Source organism: Oncorhynchus tshawytscha, linkage group LG01, assembly GCF_018296145.1.
Source record: "Oncorhynchus tshawytscha isolate Ot180627B linkage group LG01, Otsh_v2.0, whole genome shotgun sequence".
Lineage (NCBI taxonomy): Eukaryota > Metazoa > Chordata > Actinopteri > Salmoniformes > Salmonidae > Oncorhynchus > Oncorhynchus tshawytscha.
The window spans coordinates 44,705,165-44,729,809 of NC_056429.1; the positions used below are offsets into that span (position 1 = coordinate 44,705,165).

Here is a 24,645-nt window from a genome sequence, read left to right on the forward strand (position 1 = left end):
AGTCAAGTGATCCTTGACTAGTCTCTCAAAGCACTTCATGATGACAAAAGTGAGTGCTAAGGGGCGATAGTCATTCCGTTCAGTTACCTTTGCCTTCTTGGGAACAGGAACAATGGTGGCCATCTTGAAGCATGTGGGGATAGGGAGAGATTGAATATGTCTGTAAACACACCAGTCAGCTGATCTATGCATGCTCTGAGGATGTTGCTAGGGATGCCGTCTGGCCCGGCAACACATTTAAATGTATTATTCATGTTGACCACGGAGAAGGAGAGGGAGGGCCTGCTGCATTGGTGGCACCGTTTAATCCTCTAAGCGGACAAAGGTGTCATTTAGTTTGTCTGGAAGCAAGATGTTGGTGTCCGTGACGTGACCAATTTTTGTCTGCAGAGCCTGTCACAATACAGTGGCTTGTAAAAGTATTCACCCCCTTGGCATTTGTCCTATTTTTTTGCTTTACAACCTGGAATTAAAATAGATTTTTGGGGGGTTTGTATCATTTGATTTACACAACATGCCTTCCACTTTGAAGATGCAAAATATTGGGAAACTAAGAAAAAAAATACAGAAAACTTGAGCTTGAATAACTATTCAACTATTATAGGGGCTTCATGGCAAAGGGGGTGAATACATATTCACGCACCACTGTTATTTTGTATAATTTTCTTAAACAAGTCTTTAAGTTTCACTTCACCAATTTGGACTATTTTGTGTATGTCCATTACATGAAATCCAAATAAAAATCCATTTAAATATGACAAAATAGGCAAAACGGTAAGGAGGTGAATACTCTTGCAAGGCACTGTACATCTCGTGTCTGAGCCATTGAATTGCGACTCCACTTTGTCCCTATACGGACATTTCATTTGTTTGATTCCCTTGCGGAGGGAATAACTTCACTGTTTGTATTCCGCCATATGCCCGGTCATCTTTTCATGGTTAAATGCAGTGTCTTGTGCTTTGTTTTGCATGAATTCCACCATCTATCCCCGGTTTCTGGTTAGGGTACGTTTTAATAGTCACAGTGGGTACAACATCTCCCATGCACTTCCTTATAAACTCACACACAGAATCAGCGTATAAATCAATATTATTCTCTGAGGCTACCTGGAACATGCCAGTCAGTGTGATCAAAACTATTTTTAGCAGCGTGGATTCCGATTGGTCAGGCCCGCAATGAATGGTCTGGCCCTTGTCATGGGTACATCCTGTTTGAGTTTCTGCCTATAGGAAAGGAGAAGAAAAATGAAGTCGTGGTCAGATTTGCCGAACAAAGGGCGGGGGAGGGCCTTGTATGCGTCACAGAAGTTAGAGTAGCAGCGATCCAGTGTTTTGCCAGCCCGGTTCCTATAATCAAACGCTAGTCCTCTGGCACCAAATGACCAAATCTGCACAAACCTGATATATGGCATCTATGGATCAAGGTCTGTAAACACACTATATTCCAGGCTAGTACAGCAAACAATACAGTGACCAATAAGCATTCATGTGGGCATGGTCTGTCACAAATGCATATAAAAAAAAAAATAAGTCAAGGATATTCGTATTGTAACCAAATTTGGTACTCATGTTGCAAATAGTCATCACTCAACATATGCAAGCAGTTTCATGTCAACCACACGGTGGCGCTATAAAGCGCACTATTATATCTCGAGCCATTTGTCTCAGTTATTCAATTTGGCACACAGCTAACCTATAAAGTATGGTTGAGTTTGGCCACATTGTGCAAGCTCAGAGGCCATATTGTTTCAGCTTGTCTTGGAAAATATTGTATGTGAAGGTGTGTGTATATAGATGCTATATATCAAATTTGGTGCTGATCGGTCCAGCAGTTCTGGGGAAGACGTTTTAAAGTATTGAAGATCAGTGAAACTGAGCCAATATACATCACAAGCATATTTTATAGCACAATCAGTTTGATTTCAGTTCTGATATTTCGCAAGTGGTAAACACTACAGAAGTAATTTTTCCAAATGGTGGCACAGTGGGCCCATAGCTGAAGCACAGCATTGCGGCTTGCAGCTATATTTGTATATGAATTTCTACAATTTATAGATGGTTTGAGGTTAAGGTCATTGAAATTTAGAGCTATTGGAATTTTTACATATTGCCCCATTTACATTTTGTAATTTGCCAATGGTCCCTATAGCACCATAGGGATATCCAAAGTGAACCCTAATTTACCACAGGCATTACGATTGGGTCACGTGCAGCGGCACTCCAAATTAATGATTACTTGTGTCCGGCCAGCAGTGGGCAGGATTGAAAAAAACCCAACCTTCATTTAGGTGGTGACACAGTCACGACCACAAGTATCAAACTTGTGAACAAGACTGACTTAGACCAAAATTATCCTATTTACACTGTAGTCAACGTTGACAGTAGAATCAAATGTTTGACTCGTATCAATGCCACACAGGCTGTTCTCTAAGTGATAAGTTGTTTTTTGGGGGATAATTGCTTTAAAAAAAGACCATGCCTAACATGCAATCAGATTGAATAACAGCCTGAGTATCATGGTAATCGCCACCCATAGGCTCATCTGTCAGAGAAACAGTTTTGTTACACTTCAAGTAACTTTACAAACCACCCAATCATCATACGTTGATCATTAAACATCCTCACATGGGACACTGTTTGCTAAAGCAGTTAACATTAACAGAGATATTCATCCAGTCACCGATATGCTGAGTTGACAAAGGTCACAATAGTAGTACTACTTTCTTTACAGAATAAAAACACAAAAGAATAAGGCCTTCGCTCCAGACAGCTATCCTACAAATCAGGTTTGAGGAGTTAGGAGTAACTTGTCAACTCCTGATAACTAGTTAGAAAAATGTGGCACACCTTTCAGTCAGGTACATTTCTATGGCAACAAATCCTTCAAAACTAACTTGCTCCAGGGCAGGCAAACTCCATTTATTCTGAATGACGTGTCTGAGCAGCGAGTTGAGGACCAGTGAAATCAAATTCCCTCCCACGCATCATCATCCCCTTCATTTGCGAAAGACTGATTCAATATTTTATTAATCCATTTTTTTGTTAAAAATAGTAACATGTTAAAATACCCTTCAAATTATTTTGTATTTACAGAATGCATTTGAAACTATACACAGTAAAAGTTTAGTATGATAAATAAAATTGATACAATTATTTTAGCAATAGGAGTGGGAAGGAAAAAGGTGCTTATGCATTGAGAAGCACACCAAAGACAGCATTAACAATACAATTAAGCCGGCACTTATAAAAGCCTTTTTCACACCATTGGGATTGAGGCTATAGCTTGCTGAATTTGCAAGAATACATTTAGTCACAAATGAAAATGTGGCACGGACTGAACCATGAATTGATGTTTCAGTGAAGAGTTCGGCATTCGACTAGCCCGCAGTTAGAAGCCTGCTAGAGTTAGTGGCAGGCGGACAAGCAATATCCACCGTCCTAATACAGAAAAAGCCAGACCTGGAATGTGAAGCTAACACAAGCTGGTTAGCTTTAGAAAACCCTGAGTAGATCTAGCTTGTGTCATAGGACATCCCTCTGTTCGGTGTGGCTGGGCCTCTGGGTTGTTGCATCCTCCTGATGCAAACAACTGAGAGTAATCTCTCAAACATGAATTAAAACCAATGTAGAGAAAATGAATGCCTGAGTCATACAAGCTACATCATGGTGTTTGTAGGAATGTATTCAGGAGTCAACTTAGAAAGGATACTGTGCCACCGTTTAGGATGAGACGCATCCATTGGGAACTTCCATTAACATGAAATTGAGGACAGTTCACATTAGAGAATCCCAATTTAACCACTCTGGGTATCTATTTGTAAGTATAACCCTGTATTACATCAAGAAATTGCAATACAATATTTTAGGTTCTACCACAGCAGCTTAAATCAAGAACAATATCAAATAAAAACCAGAAATTCTCTCTCAACGAAGATTAAGCAGATTTAACCCTAGTACAGAGAATGCTGTGAACATGATCTCTAATGTTACCTAGTGTGCTAGAATGAAATGGATGACAGTATAGATGGATTCATTCAGCATGTTCGACAGCAGCGTTTCCCCAACTACACCCAGTCTGTGGACCAGCTCCCTCAGATGGGTAACTGACACCAACTGAGTCAGCTCAAATGCTTGGTGGTCCTCCAATGAGAACCATAGCTCGCCAGCACCTCATACAAAAAAAAGGCATTACTTCTTCCTCAGTACACTATGTCAAGATATGCTGTTCAAAAACAATAAGGTGTACAGTATTTGACAGAAGTAGAAAGAGCAGTGTTTATGAAGCCATTTTCAGTGGAGTAGCATGGCCAATTGTAACTAAATATCCCCCACTTAACTCCTGAAAGAGCAATGTAATGGCGCAATGTAAATGTAATTTCTGATTGAGCCGACACGTGTAATATTTACCGAATGCGGAAACATTGAAATGTAAAAAAGGCAGTCTCCCTATAGTTCGGATCTTCCACATTGAATCTAAGCTCAACTGTCTCAACTGCTGTTTGATGCGAAGGAGTTTCACAAGAACTAAGAGCTGAATTCAATCCCTAGCGGGAAAGATCCACGTTATAGCTCGATTTACATTTCAAGACAATGTTCCTGTGTTCGCAGAGACTGCATTCACGTAAATGCTGCATGTCAGCGCAATTGGAAATTACCTTTAATTTGTCAAAATGTGGATCGTCCGTGATACAGATTGAATCTAGCCCAAGAGAGCGGAAGTAGTAACAAAACAGTACATTCAATTAAAAGCTAGCCTTTGATGAGTCTTCTTGTTCTTTACCGCACTAGTCAGGCAGAGATTACATGATATAAAACAATTTCAAGAACTGAAGTTAGGAAACGGTATCAGCACATATAGGTCTGTCACTGGCATCTGAAACCTTATAGCAGCAGCTTTAGCTCCAGACCCAGGTCAGTCAGTCAACAATGGAAACTTTGTGGACGTCAACTCCCAAAGGAATTCAAAGTCTCAGGTCCCTCACTCCCGTTAAAGATTATTTTTTAAAAACGGGGCATTTAAAAAAAAAAAAAAATTGCAGAATATGCACCGCTGGCCCTCCTCTGAATGAGAGAAAAGACTGTCACCAGTCAAATGTCGTGTCTCTACGGCATTTCCTTCAGTTTCTCCTTGGCTCCAGTAGTTAAAAAAAAAAAAAAAAAGTTTTAAATGGCCCTTGTGCAATAACAGTTGTTAACCCACGGTTCACTGGAGAGGCAGGTGTACTTTCTCAGCTGTGGTCAGTCAGTCACTCAGTTTACAGTCACAGAGCTCTTTGTAAATCCTCTTGCGGACTTTGGGCATGTCGTCCTGTGTGAACTGCAGCGGTTCTTTTAAAGCCAGGCACTTGCAGTACTGTGAGAAGCAGAGAAAAAAAATATAAAAAAATTAATAAAAAAAAACAATAAAAAGGCTCACCAATAGCAGTGTGCGTGTGGGGAATTTGCAGTATGAGGGAAATTCCTCACTCACCTCCAATACAAAGACTCCACAGTCACTGTCGTTCTTCTGTTGAGGAATACCCTGAGGGTGAGAACCAGAGACAGTAGTCAAAAGAGCCAACTGGAAAATGTGAGAGAACAGTCACATGGTGCCATCTGAAACAGTACCTTGTTTATGATCATCTTCCAGCCATTCTGATAGGTAGCTTGTTTCTTCTCCTTCGCCTCGGCCAGGATATATCTCATGATGTTCTGTCGGGCCGATAACAAGAGGAAAACAAGTGTTTAGTTCACAAAAAAAAAGGTTGAGTTACACACGGACTCCTTCGAGGTTCCCAAAATGTGGATTAGGTAGACCAGGAATGAGCAACTGATGGGGGCCACAAAAAACAGGGAACTCATGAGGCCGCAGTGGCTGATGGGTCTGTACCCACAGCAATACAGTCCCCCACCCCCACCTTCTGAGCAAAACATTTTTAGCAGCCAAGAGAAAAATAAATGTTTTGTTAATTTCCTACAATTTTAAACATTTTGCCATGGGGCAGAGAGAAAGTGTAGTTTTACAGCAAATATTATGCAATTCTACACAAAATGCCATTTTTTATGAACTCAGCAAAAAAAAAAAAAAGTCCTCACTCTCAACTGCATTTATTTTCAGCAAACTTAACGTGTAAATATTTGTATGAACAAAAGATTCAACAACAGACAAACTGAACAAGTTCCACAGACATGTGACTGTCAATATCTAGTGTGGCCACCAGCTGCATTAAGTACTGCAGTGCATCTCCTCACGTTACCCCACTCTTCCACTGAGGTACCTGCAAGTTCCTGGACATTTCTGGGGGAGAATGCCCTAGCAATATGATCCAAAAGGTCCCAGGCGTGCTCAATGGGATTGAGATCCGGGCTCTTCGCTGGCCATGGCAGAACACTGACATTCCTGTCTTGCAGGGAATCATGCACAGAACGAGCAATATGGCTGGTGGCATTGCCATGCTGGAGGGTCATGTCAGGATGAGCCTGCAGGAAGGGTACCACATGAGGGAGGAGGATGTCTTCCCTGTAACGCACAGTGTTGAGATTGTCTGCAATGACAACAAGCTCAGTCCTATGATGCTGTGACACACCTCCCCACACCATGACGGACCCTCCACCTCCAAATAAATGCAAATCCGACCATCAACCCTGGTGAGACAAAACTGCGACTCCTCAGTGAAGAGCACTTTTAGCCAGTCCTGTCTGGTCCAGCGACGGTGGGTTAGTGCCCATAGGCAATGTTGTTGCCAGTGATGTCTGGTGAGGACCTGCCTTACAACAGGCCTACAAGCCCTCAGTCCAGCCGCTCTCAGGCTATTGCGGACAGTCTGAGCACTGGAGGGATTGTGCGTTCCTGGTGTAACTCGGGCAGTGGTTGTTGTCATCCTGTACCGCAGATGTGATGTTTGGATGTCTGCCACTGCGAGGACAATCAGCTGTCCATCCTGTCTTAGGTGTCTCACGGTATGGACATTACAATTTATTGCCCTGGCCACATCTGCACTCCTCATGCCTCCTTGCAGCATGCCTAAGGCACAATCACGCAGATGAGCAGGGACCTTGGGCGTCTTTCTTTTGGTGTCAGTAGAAAGGCCTCTTTAGTGTCCTAAGTTTCCATAACTGTGACCTTAATTGCCTTTAATTGGATTTTTACAAATTTTCTTTGAAAGACAGGGTCCTGAAAAAGGGACTCTGTTTTGCTGAGTTTGTGTTAACTGATGATAAATTGGCCCCACCCTGGTTGTAATTCAACCATGCTTACCACGTGTTTATCGCTGGCCACTAGACTAATTTACCAATCCCACCAAACAAATTGGCTGTCATGGGCAAATTGATTGACATTGATGCACAACCAAATGTCTAAATTGTACTCAACAGTAAGTTGAGACCCCGACTGAGCCCCCCCCCCAAAAAAAAGCAATAAGCGTCCTATGTAGACCAATGTTAATATTTTCCATGCTTATCAAATCAATGTTCCTCAAGTCTAGGATGAAACTAGAAGCAAGAGTTTCATTGAGCAGCAGAGGACTGTAAAGTGTGTGTGATCATACCTCTATGGTGTATTTGAAGACAATGCCCTGTGAGTCATAGTAGTGGATGTGGTGGTTGGCCATGTCTACTGTGATCAGGGACCAGTGGATCTCCAGGTGGATAGGAATCAGCAGCAGACTCTTGGAAAACAGATCCACCTGCCAAACAGAGAGAGACCCGAGTGGTATACTACAAAGCAAGCAAGATCTACGCAGGTTTTCTAAAAGCTAGCCAGTTTCACATTCTAGTTCAGGCTTTGTCCATACTGGATGGATACCATGGATATTGCTCCTCTGCCTGCCGCCAATTCTAGCAGGCTTGTAACTGTGCGTGCATGTCGCGTGTGGCTAGTCAAACTTCATTGCAACAATGCTGAAACAAATTAAAATGGGCAGTCAGTGCCACATTTTCATTTGTAATGAAAACAAAATTAAAGAAAAGTTATTGAAAATTCAGCATACTCATGTGAAATAGGCTTTTAGAAGTGCCATCTTCATTTGATTTATTGCCATTTCAGTCTTTGGTGTGCTTATCTGATTCAGAGGGGTTGGGTTAAATGCAGAAGACATTTCAGTTGTACTGCTGACAACACACAAGCACCCCCCACTCCTATCGATAAAATAAGTGTACAGTAGCGACCCTGGTTTATAGATTATTTTTTTGACCCCCTTTTCGCCACAATTTTGTCGTATCCAATTGTTAGTAATTACTATCTTGCCGCTTCGCTACAACTCCCGTACGGGAGAGACGAAGGTCGAAAGCCATGCGTCCTCCGAAACACAACCCAATTAAGCCGCACTGCTTCTTAACACAGCGCGCATCCAACCCGGAAGCCAGCTACACCAAGACCTTGGTTAGCGTGCACTGCGCCCGGCCCGCCACAGGAGTTGCTAGTCCGATGAGACAAGGATATCCCTACCGGCCAAACCCTCCCTAACCCGGACGACGCTAGGCCAATTGTGCGTAGCCCCACGGACCTCCCGGTCGCGGCAGAGCCTGGGCCCGAACCCAGAGTCTCTGGTGGCACAGCTAGCGCTGCGATGCAGTGTCCAAGACCACTGTGCCACCAGGGAGGCCCTACGACCCTGGTTTATAAACTACAGGGCTCAGATCAAAACACAATCACTTGTCTAACTTTATTCAGAGCTTTAATGCTTTTTGAAGTCAGTTCAGCTTCAGATACATCTATTTTAATAATCACGGTTTTCAGTTTTGATAATTATTTAAAAAAGAAATGCATTATGAAATAATTACCTAAAAAAAGCGCTTTTTAAATGGAAATTCCAAAGCCAAAAATTGTAAACATTCGATTGCCAAAACATTGAAAATATTCTATAGTCTCCGTTAGGTATCAATAAAAACATGGGAAATTACTTAAGCAATAATACGAGAGGCCATGCATTTTGACATTTTTATCATGGCTTTTGACAGCCATTCCAGAAAGCACTTCAATACAAACCAACTGGGCAGTGATGTAGCTAGGGTTCTTCATTTCACTCCTTTTCTTTGTCCTCTATAGCAGCGCTAACATTACTGATTTCTGAATGTCTAACGTTAATGCTAGGCTCAGGTTGCTGGTCCACTTGCTCTTCTTGAGAGCAAGTGGACCAAATCAAAAAGTAACTTTAAAAGTCATCCATGACGAGTTACAGGTGTTAAGACTAGTGGTTGTAAAAGTAGTAGTGCGTTGCTAGGTAAAAACAAACAATGCCACTTTATATGAACGTGGCATGTGTGTTGTCTATATCATGGACAGGAGAGGCTCTAACAATGGGAATTCCAAACCACCCGTTGTATAATATGAAATACAATATTTCAGTTGTGTATATCCGTTTTTATTTGAGTAAATGATTTCTCATTCCGTAAAGTCATAATCTCTGCCCAGGCAGTAGCAGCCAGCCAATCCAACGTTCTGTGCTCCCCATACTGTACTGACTTTAGTCATTCTATTCAGCTAGTCTAGCCTGCCTAAGTATGCTGCATAGCAGTCTTCTTCGAATGCATACATTCCACACAGTCTGTATCTAACCTAACGCAGCAAGTGCATCTCTCCAGAGAGGAATTGAAAAGTTTTACTCGCGGCAAAATCTGTCCAAAATAAGCCCAATGCGTTTCTATGGGCTTATTTTGGACCTATACTTGTCGTCCGCCTTCCCACCTTGGGGGCAATGGCTCCCATTGTTAGGGTGGAGACATGAGCATCATTGCATAGACGGGTTGGTTCTTTAGCAACAAAACTGGAGTGTGTGCAACTATGGGGCAAAACAGACTGGGTTGGCTTAGATGGTTGACAACATGTAAACTAGATTTAGTCACCAAATTTGATTGAAAGCAAACATTTGCACAATTGTCTCAAATAATCCGTAACAGATGTTAGCAAGCGAGCAAAGTGTCCCCATAGAAAACACTTCAAAACAAGACATGGTATCAAGAACAAGATAAAACTAGCTGAAACGAGCCAACTATGATTCCTCACATGGCAGCTTCTTGTCATTGTTGCTAGACATCTGGCCATCCAGAATCACAACACAGAAGCGTGTGCACCGTTTGTGACATTGTCAGTTAATTACTCTACAGTATACCGATCTCTGTCCGAGCTAGAAACAGGCACCACGGATTATGGTCATTGTACAGTTGTGGCCAAAATCTTGAGAATGACACAAATATTAATTTTCAAAGTTTGCTGCCTCAGTTTGTATGATGGCAATTTGCATATACTCCAGAATGTTATGAAGAGTGATCAGATGAATTGCTGCAAAGTCCCTCTTTGCCATGCAAATGAACTGAAACCCCCAAAAACATTTCCACTGCATTTCAGTCCTGCCACAAAAGGACCAGCTGACATGTCAGTGATTCTCTCGTTAACACAGGTGCGAGTGTTGACGAGGCTGGAGATCACCCCGTCATGCTGATTGAGTTTGAATAACATACTGGAAGCTTCAAAAGGATGGTGGTGCTTGGAATCATTGTTCTTCCGCTGTCAACCATGGTTACCTACAAGGAAACACGTGCCGTCATCATTGTTTTGCACAAAAAGGCAAGGATATTGCAGGCAAGGATATTGCTGCCAGTAAGCTTGCACCTGAATCAACCATTTATCGGATCATCAAGAACTTCAAGGAGAGTGGTTCAATTGTTGTGAAGGCTTCAGGGCATCCAAGAAAGTCCAGCAAGCACCAGGACTGTCTCCTAAAGTTGATTCAGCTGCAGGATCAGGGCACCACCAGTACAGAGCTTGCTCAGGAATAGCAGCAGGCAGGTGTGAGTGCATCTGTACGTACAGCGAGGCAAAGACTTTGAGGATGGCCTGGTGTCAAGAAGGGCAGCAAAGAAGCCACTTCTCTCCAGGAAAAACATCAGGGACAGACTGATATTCTGCAATAGGTACAGGGATTGGACTGCTGAGGACTGGGGTAAAGTCATTTTCTCTGATGAATCCCCTTTCCGATTGCTTGGGGCATCCGGAAATAAGCTTGTCTGGAAAAGACAAGGTGAGCAGTACCATCATTCTTGTGTCAAGCCAACAATAAAGCATCCTGAGACCATTCATGGTTGGGGTTGCTTCTCAGCCAAGGGAGTGGGCTCACTCACAATTTTGCCCAAGAACACAGCCATGAATAAAGAATGGTACCAACACATCCTCAGAGAGCAACTTCTCCCAACCAGTCAGGAACAGTGTGGTGAGGAACAATGCCTTTTCCAGCATGATGGAGCACCTTGCCATAAGGCAAAAGTGATTACTAAGTGGCTCGGGGGAACAAAAGATCGATATTTTGGGTCCATAGCCAGGAACCTCCACAGATGTCAATCCTCAAGAGGCGGGTGGACAAACAAAAACCCACAAATTCTGACAAACTCCAAGCATTGATTATGCAAGAATGGGCTGCCATCAGTCAGGATGTGGCCCAGAAGTTAATTGACAGCATGCCAGGGCGGATTGCAGAGGTCTTGAAAAGAATGGTCAACACTGCAAATAGTGACTCTGCATCAACTTCATGTGATTGTCAAAAGCCTTTGAGACTTATGAAATGCTTGTAATTATACTTCAGTATTCCATAGTAACATCTGACAAAAATATCTAAAGACACTGAAGCAGCAAACTTTGTGGAAATTAATATTTGTCACTCAACTTTTGGCCATGACAGTACACTGAACAAAACATGCAAAGTGTTTGTCCCATGTTTCATGAACTGAAATAAAAGATGCTCAAAACACTTATTTCTCTCCAATTATGCACAAATTTGTTTACATCCATGTTAGTGAACATTTCTCCTTTGTCAAGATAATCCATCCACCTGACAGGTGTGGCATATAAATAAGACGATTAAACAGCATGATCATTACACAGGTGCACTTTGTGCTGGCCAAAAGGCCACTAACATGTGGAGTTGTCACAATGCCACATTTGTCATAAGTTTTGTAGGGAGCATTGTGAACGGAGTGCCCCATGGTGGCGTTGGGGTTATGGTATGGGCAGGCATAAGCTACAAACGAACACAATTGCATTTTAACAATGGCAATTTGAATGCACAAAAATACTGTGACAAGATCCTGAGGCCCATTTTTATTTTTTTAAGGCATCCATGACCAACAGATGCATATCTGTATTCCCAGTCACATGAAATCCATAGATGAGTTTTTCAGTAACGCAGTAAAATATTTATATTTTTGTTAATTGCCACCTTTCTGCAATGAACTAGGTTGAATATTTCCTTAATAAAACTAAAACTTGCTTCAGCCCAGAGTCCATCAGTTCTTGACTTCTCTCGTTAATAATTAAATTTCTAGAGAAATGGAGTATTGGGCTCACAATTATAAACTAAATGAAAGTCAAGTAATTTATCTGACATCAGTCAATTAGTTGTTTAATAACCACAAAACTAAAACATAATTTTGGTTAATCACTCAGCACTACAGAGCTTATGATCTGATCTACCATCACCTTACCTTTTTGGTCCATCTCTTAACCCCTTCATAGCCTTTGGCCACCAGCTGCCTGTGAAAGAAGCTGTTAAAGAAATGAACCTGCAGGAGAAAACAGAAGAAAATTCAGTAACATTGGAAACGCAACATAAGACCGCCATCTTAACTCCCTTTTACCAATAACCCTTTGTTGAACATTCTGATCAAGGATCCAAAATGAATGCACTTAGGAATGTACTCCCACCTTGTGCTCTGTAGCCTCCATGATCAATTCGCCATACATGTTTATCACCTAGACACACAACACAAAGAAATAGGAAAACGTTTACTTAATCCTTTTCATTCTTAGTGGAACATAGGGCCTCTGCACTGAAGTTTTTGAATTTCAGGTTAGATAAAACAGTGAATCAGGTTTATAAGCAGCAAGCACCATTTTCTATGGGCCATAGCTACCTGGTCGTTAACCCAGTTTTGATCGTCCAGTGTGGACAGGTCCTCCAGGGTCAGGGTGTGCTTGTTGTAGTCCACTTTAAAGCAGTTCATAGGGATGGAGGCTAGACCCGCTTTGTACTTCAAAACTTCTAAATGGATGTTTAGCTTCCTGGTAGAGAGGGATGAGACAGGTCACACCAAGGGTCAAATGGAATTCCAAGTAGACAAAAGAACAGATGCAATCAGCATAACAATGGAAATCAGTGGTGAAAGTTAAACTGGTTTGTGGGGTATCTCATGATTCATACTTGTCAATGAAGTCCGTGCTACACTTGTTCTTCAGGTGCTCCAAGACATCAGTCTCACTGAGGGGGATGAAACTCCCGTACGTCACATAGAAGAGCTCCAGAAACTCTGAGGGAGAGACAGACATCTTAACTAAAAAGGTCATATCCAGTCATATCCATATGAAATCATAGTTACAATTAAAGTCTAGTACCATGGATGAGGTCTCTGATTCCTTCATGGATGCCCTCTTCTGGTTTGGGTTGTTGTGGTGATGGCTGGGACTGCTGTGCTAGGTCTGTGGCACTTCCCTGCTCAGGTCTTTGAGCCCACACTCCTATCTTGCAGTAATCTTGGTGGTCCCACAGAGCAAATGTGTGTAGGGTGCTGCACAGAATAATGCCTGGGGAAACACAGGCTATGGCTGATGGTTCCACCTCCATAGGGACGCTACAGTCTGTTGGTTCCTCTTTGGGGACAGCTGATGTACCGTTGGAAAGGAAGACAGCTGGGTCACCAGCCTGGGGCGGGGGCTGCTTTATAACCTCCATCTTAGGGTCTATAACCGGCTGTTTGACTGAACCAGGGGCCTTTTCCCCCTCACACACAGCCCATTCACAGGCTCTCTCCTGCTCTATTATTGAATCAGCAAAATGCTCAACCACTGATGTCGTTACCGGTTGAACCACAGACTTATTCACCAGTTTAACCATAGTGTACATTAACTTCTGACCCATAGAGTTCAATAAGGTTTGACCAACAGAGTTGGTTACAGGTGAAGGCAAAGGGTTTGTTACATGCTCCACAGCAGAGTCTTTCTCTAGCTCCTCTCGGATGGCTGTTACCTGCTCCTCTGTCATCAGGGTCTTCTTATAAGATGGGCGACCACCCTTTCTCTTAGTGATCTCCCCCAGTGCCTGGCCCTTGTCCTTCCCCAGCTGGGCCCTGCGTTGTCGGGACTTGCCACCCGGATTCTTCCCATGTGGGGCCTTCCCATCATGGAGCTTAGAGTTGGGCCCACAGCAGTCACATGCCTTCGGTGTCCTCTTCCTCTCAGAAGAGCGGCCATTGGTGCCCACCTGTGCTGGCGGCGTGTGGGGGGCTGAGCCGTTATGAACCATGGCTCTGTCCTCAGCCCCTACCCCATCTCGCCACGGCTGCCTCTGGCCCTCAGTGCTGGTCCCAGCCCTTTAGGGGCCCTGTACCATGGAGCTCCCCAGTGGATGGACTCTCTAGATGAGTCACACCAGTCTCTCAGATGGTGGAGAATGTAGATTCTCAGGGACGAGGCCTTGCTGCTCCTCCTATGCTTCCCTAAGCAGTACTCCGGAATGGCGGGTTTGTGAACATACACCGTACCAACAAGCGTTCAGTTCCGTGGGTGGTCTTCTCACAACCTGCTCCAACAACTCTTCTTAGGAGCCAAGGAAGAAGCTGCATTCAAGTAAAGAGCCGTGTTAGGCTAAATGTGTAAAATTAACAATTAGTGTGTGAAATGAACATACTACTCTGCGCAATTTGACGACAACAGTACTGTGTAGATAGCTAGGCATATTAGAAGAAAGCGGTATGACCTGTGTTGTCAAATGTTGCTCCATCACAGATATCTAATAATTTCCTAGCACAAGAATGTACTCTTAAGGAGTGTAGGAGAGCCTACAGTTACTTCTTAAGATCCAAGGATATAGGTTATTTTCAGAGGTAGACTGGCTCTGGCAGCCAAAAACTCCATCTAAACATGAATCGATTCTCAATTGAAAAACAGTTAGAAGCATAAAGCCCTTTACTTTCAGATCACATCAAAATAATTTCACAAATGGAAAATACACTTTCTGTACACGGTTTTAACCGGCTTCTTCTTAACTGGCCTTCTTCCGCTACACAAGTGTTGAGCATACTACGTAGCTAGTTAGCACAGGTGCCGCCTCAGTCTTCCGTAAACACCTGCTGTAACGTGGAGATATGGCCGTGTGGGAACAGTAACACTAAAAAGGTGTAGCAATTTAAAAAGATGCACTATGCAGAAATCGCTCCACCATTTCTTGGTTGCTAAAAATCTAATAGATTGTGTAATTTTAGTTTGTGACCAAACAAGCAAGTTTAGTGTTCAATTATTCTCTACCATGTGAAATCTTTTCCATAACCAAAAATATTGTATTTTCAGCTGGTTTTCAAAACCTAAAGTAAGATGCAAAAAAATAAACTTAATGGGAAGCATAGAAATAGCGCACATTGAACAGATCTACCACTTCTTAGGACTTGCTTTCAATGACAGATCTATACACACACAGTTCAATTTGGTCGGGTCACCCAAAAGTCACATATTACAGCTTTAACATTATGTTCTGAAAATTATTTATTGCTAATATGAAAAGGAACTTATGTTTCTAAAACCGTACCCGCAAGTGATGCGTGTTCACGTTCAGAATGAGCGTCGGGGAAATTCTAAACAAAAGTCCCCCAGGAAAAAAGATTCTTCAATAGGCACTAGTTACATGCTGACCGCACCGGACGCATTGCGTGCGCTGCAAAATAAATGTACACATACAGGTTATTCAATCATTTCAAGCGAGCGTCTATATCCAGCAACTAAAATATAACTTGGGCTGTATTTTGGTCTATTTTAGACACTTGACGCGCTGCAAGTCCTGCCTCACTATCTCATCATTGGTTTTTAGGAGAATATACCCATGTGGATAATTGAAAGGTGAGAGGTTGACTCCAGTCAGTTGCAGTAATGCACCTTAAAGTTGGTTGCCAACCAGTAGTGGAGGCTGGTGGGAAGAGCTATAGGAGGACGGGCTCATTGTAACGGCTGGAATGGAATATCTTTAACTAGACAAGTCAGTTAAGAACAAATTCTTATTTACAATGACAGCCTACCAAAAGGCCTCCACATCATGACAAGAGACAACATAAAGAGAGACCTAAGACAACATAGCATGGTAGCAGCACAACACATGGTACAAACAGCACAAATGGCAAGCTGCAGAGAAGTGAAAAGATGAGTGACCCAGGGATGTCTGTGCTTTGGGGACATTTAACAGAATGTGACTGGCAGAACAGGTGTTGCATGTGGAGGATGAGGGCTGCAGTAGATATGAGGCCTAAGACAGTTTTATAAATAATCAACCAGTGGCTCTTGCGACAGGTGTACAGAGATGACCAGAAGAGTATAGGAGTGCAGTGATGTGTCCTAGAAGGAGCATTGGTGCAAAAGATGATGGCCGAATGGTAAAGAACATCTAGCCGCTAGAGAGCACCCTTACCTGCCGATCTATAAATTACGTCCCCGTAATCTAGCATGGGTAAGATGGTCATCTGAATCAGAGTTAGTTTGGCAGGTGGGGTGAAAGATGAATGATTACGATAGAAGAAACCAAGTCTAGATTTAACTTTAGCCTGCAGCTTTGGCATGTGCTGAGAGAAGGACAGTGTACCGCCTAGCCATACTCCCAAGTACTTGTATGAGGTGACACAAGAGGTAGTAATCACACCTGTGGGGAGAGGGGCATTCTTCTTAACAAACCACATGACCTTTGTTTTGGAGGTGTTGAGAACAAGGTTAAGGGGAGAGAAATCTTGTTGGACACTAAGAAATGTTGTAGAGCGTTTAACACAAAATCCAGGGAGGGGCCAGCTGAGTATAAGACTATCATCTGCAAATAAATGGATGAGAGAGCTTCCTACTGCTGGAGCTATGTTGTTGATGTAAATTGAGAAGAGCGTGGGGCCTAGGATCAACCCTTGGAGTACACCCTTGGTGACAGGCAGGCAGTGGCTGAAAGGGACATCCATAACCTGAGCCGAACCAGAGAGAATAATATAGACATCAAGAAAGCCAGTTGATTATTGACAAGTTTATCCAACACTTTTGATAAACAGGGCAAAATAGAAATAGGCCTATAACAGTTAGAATCCATTTTCCAATAACTTTTTGGAGTTAGACCCACAGCGTGAACTGCTCCTTAAAGTAACTTTGGCCTTCCGGATAGCCTAAGTGCACTTATTTCTCATTTACCTGAACAAGAGCCAATCAGCTTGAGTATGCGTGTGCAGAGCCTTTTGCCAAATGCAATTGAGGTGGAGTAACTCTGCAAGATAACGGTCGAACCAAGGGCTTAAACTGTTTTAAATGCTAATTTCTCTTTATGGGGCCATGTTTGTTAACAATATCACTAAAAGTATCAAAAAATAAAAGGACTAAGCATCTTCAGAAGGGATCAAGCTAATTCTATACCAATTTTTAAAAAGGCCAGGTCATGAAGGTTTGCTCATTAACATTTTTTAGCAAGTGTCTATGACAAATCTGGACACGTCGTTTCACTGAGCAGCCATTAGGAGGAACACAGGCTGTAAACCAGTGATCACTTACGTCATTACAGAAAACACCAGACTGATACCTATTGGGATGATTTGTGAGGATAACGTCAAGGAGAGTAGCCTTTTCTGAGTGTTTGGAGTCATACCTTGTGGGATTGGTAATAATCTGAGAAAGGTTTAGGGAGAGACATGGTGGAAACTGAGCACTGAAGGTGATTCTTGGTAAAGATTGCCACTCCAACTTTGGAAGATCTGTCTTGCCAAAAAAGGTTATAACCAGAAAGGGTTAACATCAGTATTCTAAACACGTCTCAGTAATGATCAACACCTGGATTGGAGCTGTGAACCCAAACTTTCAATTGATCGATTTTAGGTAATAAACTTCTAGTGTTAATGTGCAGAATAACCAGGCTTTTACAAGAGTAGAAATCAGTGAAACAGATATCAGAGCACACGAATTGGGGCTATCAACAGTAGATAGGGTGTACATGCACATTTCCAGATATCATCAACAGTAATAAAATCAAGGCACGGTAGAGGACAGGGAGAGCTCTGCAGTGTTGATTTATTACATTTGAATGTGCATCAGATGGCAACAAGATCATTTTACACAGCAATTTCATCCGGTAACATGAATACAAAGCCGGCGAGAGGTGGTTAGAATAGGATGGGAGGCCAAGAGTCCGTGTAACCAATAGAGAGTCAGAGTCCCAAGTCCCAAACAGTCTGTCCCACGGTTGGGTAAACAAGAAAGTTCAGTGAACAAAGCATGCAGGAATCATGAGACAAATAGCAAAAATGCACACAACTTGGGACTAGCCATTATAAGGTCAGAGTCACTTTCCCCAACAGTGCCTGTGAGCTGGAGGCGAGCGAAAGCTCGGGGGGGTGGTACCTGTACCAGGGGGAGACAACCAGGACAGACGGTAAACAGATCGCCAGGTGGAATCCAAGCAGCAGTGCAGCAGGCAATGGAAGTAGGTGTCACACCCACTTGGAAGAAGCTTTTTTCTGGAGGCAGATCTATTGTAGAAAATGCCAGTAGATGGTCTCTGAACAGCAGGAGGGGGCTTCAAGGCCTCTGGATTTGGGTGGGGTAGCCTGCCATTTGTTGGGCTCAAAGGCTTTGACACCTCACACATCAGTGCTAATTGAAGTTTAATCTGGTCTGTCTCAGTTCCAGGTTGGATAGTAGCATTAATCCTTCCAGGTCCTTTAGTCCAAAATTAGGTTGTAGGTTTGGATTTTTGATCTGGAGTGAAGGTTATGCTGTCGAGGGTAGCATCCTGTATATGTCTCGAATTTCCTGTCTGCAGGGGCAAAAAAAAATACAAAACCGAAGCATGGAGGACGAGAAAAATGTAAATTGACTCCATGTTTCTCATTCTTGATCCATGACACACATGCGGTAGTTAACAATCTATGGTTTTGTTTTATGAAAGGAGAGACGGAATCAGGGAGAGAGATGGAGGTTGGAAGGTAGGGTGAGGATGCAGGGCGAGTCAGGCAGCTACATTGTTCTCAGCTCCAGCAGTGAAATACATGGAACAGAATCAAAAATGTTGTTTCCATGTGTGTGATATCGTTCCATTAATTCCATTCCAACGAGCCTGTCCTGTAGCCCCCCCACAAGACTGAACTAGGAGAGATTACTAGAAACTATATAGGTTTCCCCTTTATCTGTGGACTCCTTGTCAGAGTAGAGAGAACACAATTTTATGTGACTAAAAATTGGTCGATATTCTACAAAGATCCATCAAAAAAGAGACCTTGTACATTTCAAGTAAAATAACAAACCAATGTTTATATCCCAGGACAAGTTGCTAGCCACAGCAAGCTGGCTAGATAAATGTTTCAAGCTGTCCCCAAATGAATATAGTTGGTTCAGAGTTCGTTTTGATATTTCAACCTATTTCATCATGTCTGGTGGGATAGACAAACTCAACATGCACACGCGCGGAGCCATTTTGGTCGTCATGTTAGGTCTGAGATAATCTTTTCTTTGCTTCCACCACAACTAGGATACTGATGTGACATTTATATTTATGATTCTGACATTTACTGTCTATCATTATGTAAATAAAGACAATATCCAAATGTAAATTATTAATATTATTGGCATACTATTTATAGGGCTAATGCGTTTCTAAAATAACATGTATTACAGCTAATAATGGTTATGTCTAACAAATAAAACATCTCCCTGACAAGTTCAGTTGCTGTTGGACTAGTTACCAACCATGTGAAATTAGCCACAATAAAGATTAGCCACAACTGAAATTTGCTGGTGGCTTTCAAATATAAAGCCCCACCATTTAAAAGTGATGTAAACAGCTACAAATAGTGGAATCATGCCATATTTGGACAAAGTAATGCTAAACAAGGTTGGAGAGTTGAATATAAATTCAACAAAAGACAAAAGTTAATTTGACAAAAAAAAAAAAAATGAAATCGCACTGTGGGTGTACTACACTTCAGACTTGGATTGGGGGCATACTTATATGCACTGTCCAGCCTTACCTTGGGTCCGGGACATGGGGTATATAGAGAGCAATACTAACGGAGTCTTTTTGTAGGCACTAACTCCGTCATGGTTCGTTGGACAAAGCTTTCCATGGACAATATCGTATACGTTTTGATCTAAGAGATCATCAATCAGCTAACGTCATTTTGAATTGTTAAGCATTTATGTAATAAAAAAGTACATAAAGCACATATGGCTTAATAATTCACGATTATGTTAACTGACTTCTCATAGAACAAAACGTATACGTTCTCCTAAACCTGTGTTAACTTAAACCTCAGACCTTATTTTCGGCGTTCATCCCAAAACCGTATTATTTCCCCATATGAATGACAACCAGAAGTACCTAATTTCCGGTTTTTAGGACGACAAACTGGCAAACTATTTTGTTTCTAGTTTCACATAAGTATTTTTTTTTTGCAGACGGTCTTATCCAGAGCGACTACATGAGCAACTGGGGTTAAGTGACTTGCTTCAGGAAAGATTAGGCACATAGTCGGCTTGGGAATTCGAACTAGCGACCTTTCGGTTACCCAACGTTCTTAACCGCTAGGCTACCTGCCGCCCAGTTACCTAGCTAATATGTGACGGGAAAGAGGGGGGATATCTAGTCAGCTGTACAACTGGATGCATTCAACTGAAATGTATATTTCGTATTTAACCGAGAGGTGCCATAATCGACATCCACGTATTCGGCGCTCAGCCATGTATACAATATAACTTGGAACCACTTTTGCGTGTTGCAATAGCTGGTTGGATAAGGCAAGGCTATTTCTCTGTTTGCTGTCATGTGTGTGAATGTTATATCAAAACACAGAAGAGCCACGATAACGTAGGAGGGGTGAACAAGCTTGCTAGCATAGCAAGCTGACTAGCTACCAACACAAATGGTTATTCCTGTTATTTCCATGTCTGGAAAAAAAGCGATCAGTCTGCACAGAAACTAGTTTTTTCCAGTAACGATAACTCGCCAATAGAAACACATAAAAGCACATACATTACCACATTTCTGCAATAGTGAAACAAGTTGCACCGCTACTACAATGATATCAAACAATCGGTCTCATTAGTTTGATGTCGCTTACTGATTGCGTCACATTTAAGCGCAAACACTACACCATAGAGAAATATAGAGGACTGGAGTGGCCAAAAAGTCGTCTTAGCGTGGGAAGCACAATTGAGAGCGTCCACCATTCTAATGTAGTCAACTGGGTGGACTTCCAACTTCATTGGCTGATCCCTCCTGGTGACCCGGTTGGAGTCATGTACAACTGGGTCATCGGGAGGGATCAACCAATCGTGAAAAAGAAATATGACCTCTTAAAGATGGAGATAGCCTCAATGGCGCTGCCTACACTGTCACAGTTGTTATAGTGGCACAGATAGAAAGTTGTTGCCTGGCTACCCAAACTCCTTGCTCTGGCCAAACGCTACACTACGCCCACAGACATTATTTTCTTCTCCACAATGAGTATGGATCTGAGTACTTCCCAACAATTTCTAGAATAGAAATCCATTCTATCAATATGAGTCTGGCATCAATATGAGTCTGAAACATTTACTCTAGTGTCAAAAGTGACTACAAAGTGTAAATATAATCATTTTTGTCTGTCTCGTTTAAAACAGTTTGGAACTTCAGTGCTTCACAACAAGTGAAGGTTTGGTTTGGATTACAATTGAATTCTACAGACGAAGAACCATATATGTGACAATTTTTCCATTTGAAGATAATCAGTTATTTTTATATTATTAATTGTGTGTACCACATTAGGTGTTTTATGGTTGACAAATAATTCACCATACCCATATCTTCCAACAACTATTGATATTTTTTTTGTTATTTCAAAAAATACTTTTTTGTTTTTGTTTTCATTTTTAGAATGTGGAAGAACAGTATATCTCCAGTGATGATTTCAGTTTGTGGAAGAACAGTATATGTGACATTTTGCATGACTCTTGTAAGATGTCCTTTTTTAACACCTGATATGTTTTAAGTACTTTCAAGTACAGATGCCCTTCATGTAATTAACTTGAACACAATATGTAGTTAATTAATTTGTATGGAGGTTCATTTAAAGGTGGTCTATCAACTTTAGCACTGATGACTTTTCTTAAAAGTTGAGTCATGAAATATTAGTCTCATTTAAAATTAAGCCCTCAATGTGAACATACCGTAGAATAACTACAAAAATAGAATACAATTAAATTAATTCAATCAAAACCAGCACAACTTGTACATATCAAATATGGATCAACGTGATGTGCCAATATGCATGTCCATTATGCAGATCCCTAAGGTCAATATTACAAAACGTTCAGAAAACCATTCTCTTTGCGTTTAACACTATGATCAGCAATTAAGTTTTGAATTGCGTTAAACCCATGCTAAAGGCAAGAAATGTCCTTCTGTACTGAGGTGACAGCAGTAAATAAGTATTAACTGCTTAGAGTTAATGCTAAATGTGGTGACAGAGACGTATTGTATATTGTAATGAATAAAAAAAGGGAATCAAGATCAAATGAATACTCACATACGGTATGTGATGACTTATTTGTTTTTAATTAATTCAGATTAAAAAAAGTTCAAATGATCACACACAAAATTATTCTCAACAGAACACATTGTACATAACATTTTCTACACTAAGAACATCTTAAAATTAAATTAATTCATTATATTGTGCTGGTTCAAATCATACACAAATTGATTCACATAGAAAACACCTACTATACATTTAATTTCCTAACATGTCTTCTGAAATGTATTCAGATTCAACATACTATACAGGTTCAGGGATCATAAACTCACAGAAAAAAACAGTTAATTATGTAGATTGGTTTAACAACAAATTATTCACTCTGCAGTGATTTATAAAAAGAGTGTGCAGCAGCTGGCAAGTAGTTGAGCATGGTCATCAGATCTTGGTACTTGTTTTTTTTTGATGGGCAGAGGACTCTCATATGTTCTAGGGTAGTGGCTTGCAAAATAGGGAGGTTGAGGTGTAGCTCCTTGTTGTGGTTTGGAGATCAGCCACGATTTCCATCCCTCAAATAGACTGTGGCTCTGTCTGGCGTACAGATTCCAAGGATCCTCAACAGAAATTAGAACAGAAACATTTTAAGTTCCTGACATCAATAAACAACTTTCACAGTCAAACATTAGGATATTTTATTGTTGGAACAACATGTTACATGTTGATGGGATGTTAGTAAACTATTCTCTGTGCAATACCTGTGACTTTTAACCACTTCACTGAGGTGATCTGTAGTCCAGCTGGTCGCTTGAGGACAGAATCTGGGAGGTGCCTGAAGTCTTCACATTGCATCCTCATCACCTTGAATGGTTTTGCTGGTTGTGCTTCAAGTATCATCTTTGAAACATCATCAGGTGTATGAAGGACTGACAACTTGCGCCTCTTCTCGATGGTGGCAAAAGATCAATCACAATGAAGACAAGAATGACCAGAGACCATGAACTTCTGCTCAACTTGGGTAAAGTAACCCATAGAGACGAGCATCGACATCAGATTGAGCATCCGCCAGTTGTTATTCTGCCCACAGCATCTGTCACTGAATATGATCAACTTGCGCACCTCTGGTTTGGTGAGTGGCGTGAATTTTGCCTTCACCCACTTCAATATGCAGCTTGCCACCTCAATGGGCCCTCGGTGTGCAATCCCTGCAGGATACAGTGTAACGTTACCTATAACTAGCTAGCTACTGTAGCCATGTCGAATCATCCGGTGGATGGAGAAAAAGTAGCTAGCTATGTTTCTTCTCTAATCTAGCAATAACATTTGTAACGATAATGTACAAGTTAGTAGCCAACAAACTTTAGCTAATAAGTTCTCTCTATAGTTACAAATTAGACAACCCAGAACATACATGTTAGTTACTGTACTCTATAGCTAGCTAGCTTGATTGTTTGATATACGGTTCTTCCACATACCTATTTTGGACAGCTTTTCCCCAGTTTTTTCTTAACCCTTACGATTTGTATAGGGTTTTCCAGCATCCCGTAAGATCTTCCTTCGCCTGTCTTTCCATTCTATTAGTTTTGTTTTACGTTTCTTTCCCACATTTCGGCGATTTTCATCAGCAACAGAAAAGTTGTGTGCTTGTCCGTCCATTCTGAGTGGTGCACATAAACGGTTATTCCACGAGAGCCTATCTTTAAATTTAAAATGATTGTTAAATAGCGCGTGGAAAGCTTGTGAAACCGGTTCACTATAGAAAAAGGGTGTCCAATAATGATTTTTCATGTATATCTATTTTTTTTATGTCAAATATATGGTTCTTCATCTGTAGGATTCGATTATGTAAACAAATCTAATTTTGCCTAGCTCCACGTGAAAATTGACCAACCTCCTACTTCGCTTCCCTTCATAGAGGGGACTCGATTAATCTGGCATTCGTTTTGGAACCCCTCCCGGGCGTAAACCAGGTGCCCTGTTCATAGTCGGCAGGGTCGTGGTTAGAACGCTGGACTAGTAACCGGAAGGTTGCAAGTTCAAACCCCCGAGCTGACAAGGTACAAATCTGTCGTTCTGTCCCTGAACAGGCAGTTAACCCACTGTTCCTAGGCCGTCATTGTAAATAAGCATTTGTTCTTAACTGGCTTGCCTAGTTAAATAAAGGTAAAATAAATAGTC

At 41.7% G+C, this 24,645-nt stretch overlaps 1 protein-coding gene and 1 long non-coding RNA gene across 6 annotated transcripts; both read right to left on the minus strand.

Annotated features, from left to right (window-relative positions):
• Nucleotides 1–3,009: 3,009 nt before the first annotated feature.
• On the minus strand, nt 3,010–21,144 carry LOC112251106 (sentrin-specific protease 5). Of its 5 annotated transcripts, none has more exons than XM_024421848.2 (11): nt 20,996–21,144; nt 15,546–15,671; nt 13,361–14,580; nt 13,170–13,275; nt 12,883–13,030; nt 12,674–12,721; nt 12,454–12,531; nt 7,527–7,664; nt 5,608–5,691; nt 5,471–5,521; nt 3,010–5,353 (listed from the first exon to the last, which is right to left on the minus strand). In XM_024421848.2, exons 3-11 carry the CDS (start codon nt 14,265–14,267, stop codon nt 5,243–5,245), a joined length of 1,671 nt encoding a protein of 556 aa, XP_024277616.1. In that variant the 5' UTR covers nt 14,268–14,580; nt 15,546–15,671; nt 20,996–21,144; the 3' UTR covers nt 3,010–5,242. The 5 variants fall into 5 exon arrangements, with proteins under 5 accessions (XP_024277616.1, XP_024277606.1, XP_024277597.1 ...); XM_024421838.2 differs by having other exon boundaries at nt 20,991–21,144; XM_024421829.2 differs by lacking the exon at nt 15,546–15,671.
• A 954-nt stretch (nt 21,145–22,098) lies between these two features.
• LOC112248702 lies at nt 22,099–24,546 on the minus strand. Its single transcript, XR_002953266.2, has 3 exons — nt 23,943–24,546; nt 23,226–23,672; nt 22,099–23,084 (listed from the first exon to the last, which is right to left on the minus strand). It is a non-coding gene; the product is annotated as an uncharacterized LOC112248702 (long non-coding RNA).
• Nucleotides 24,547–24,645: the final 99 nt, after the last annotated feature.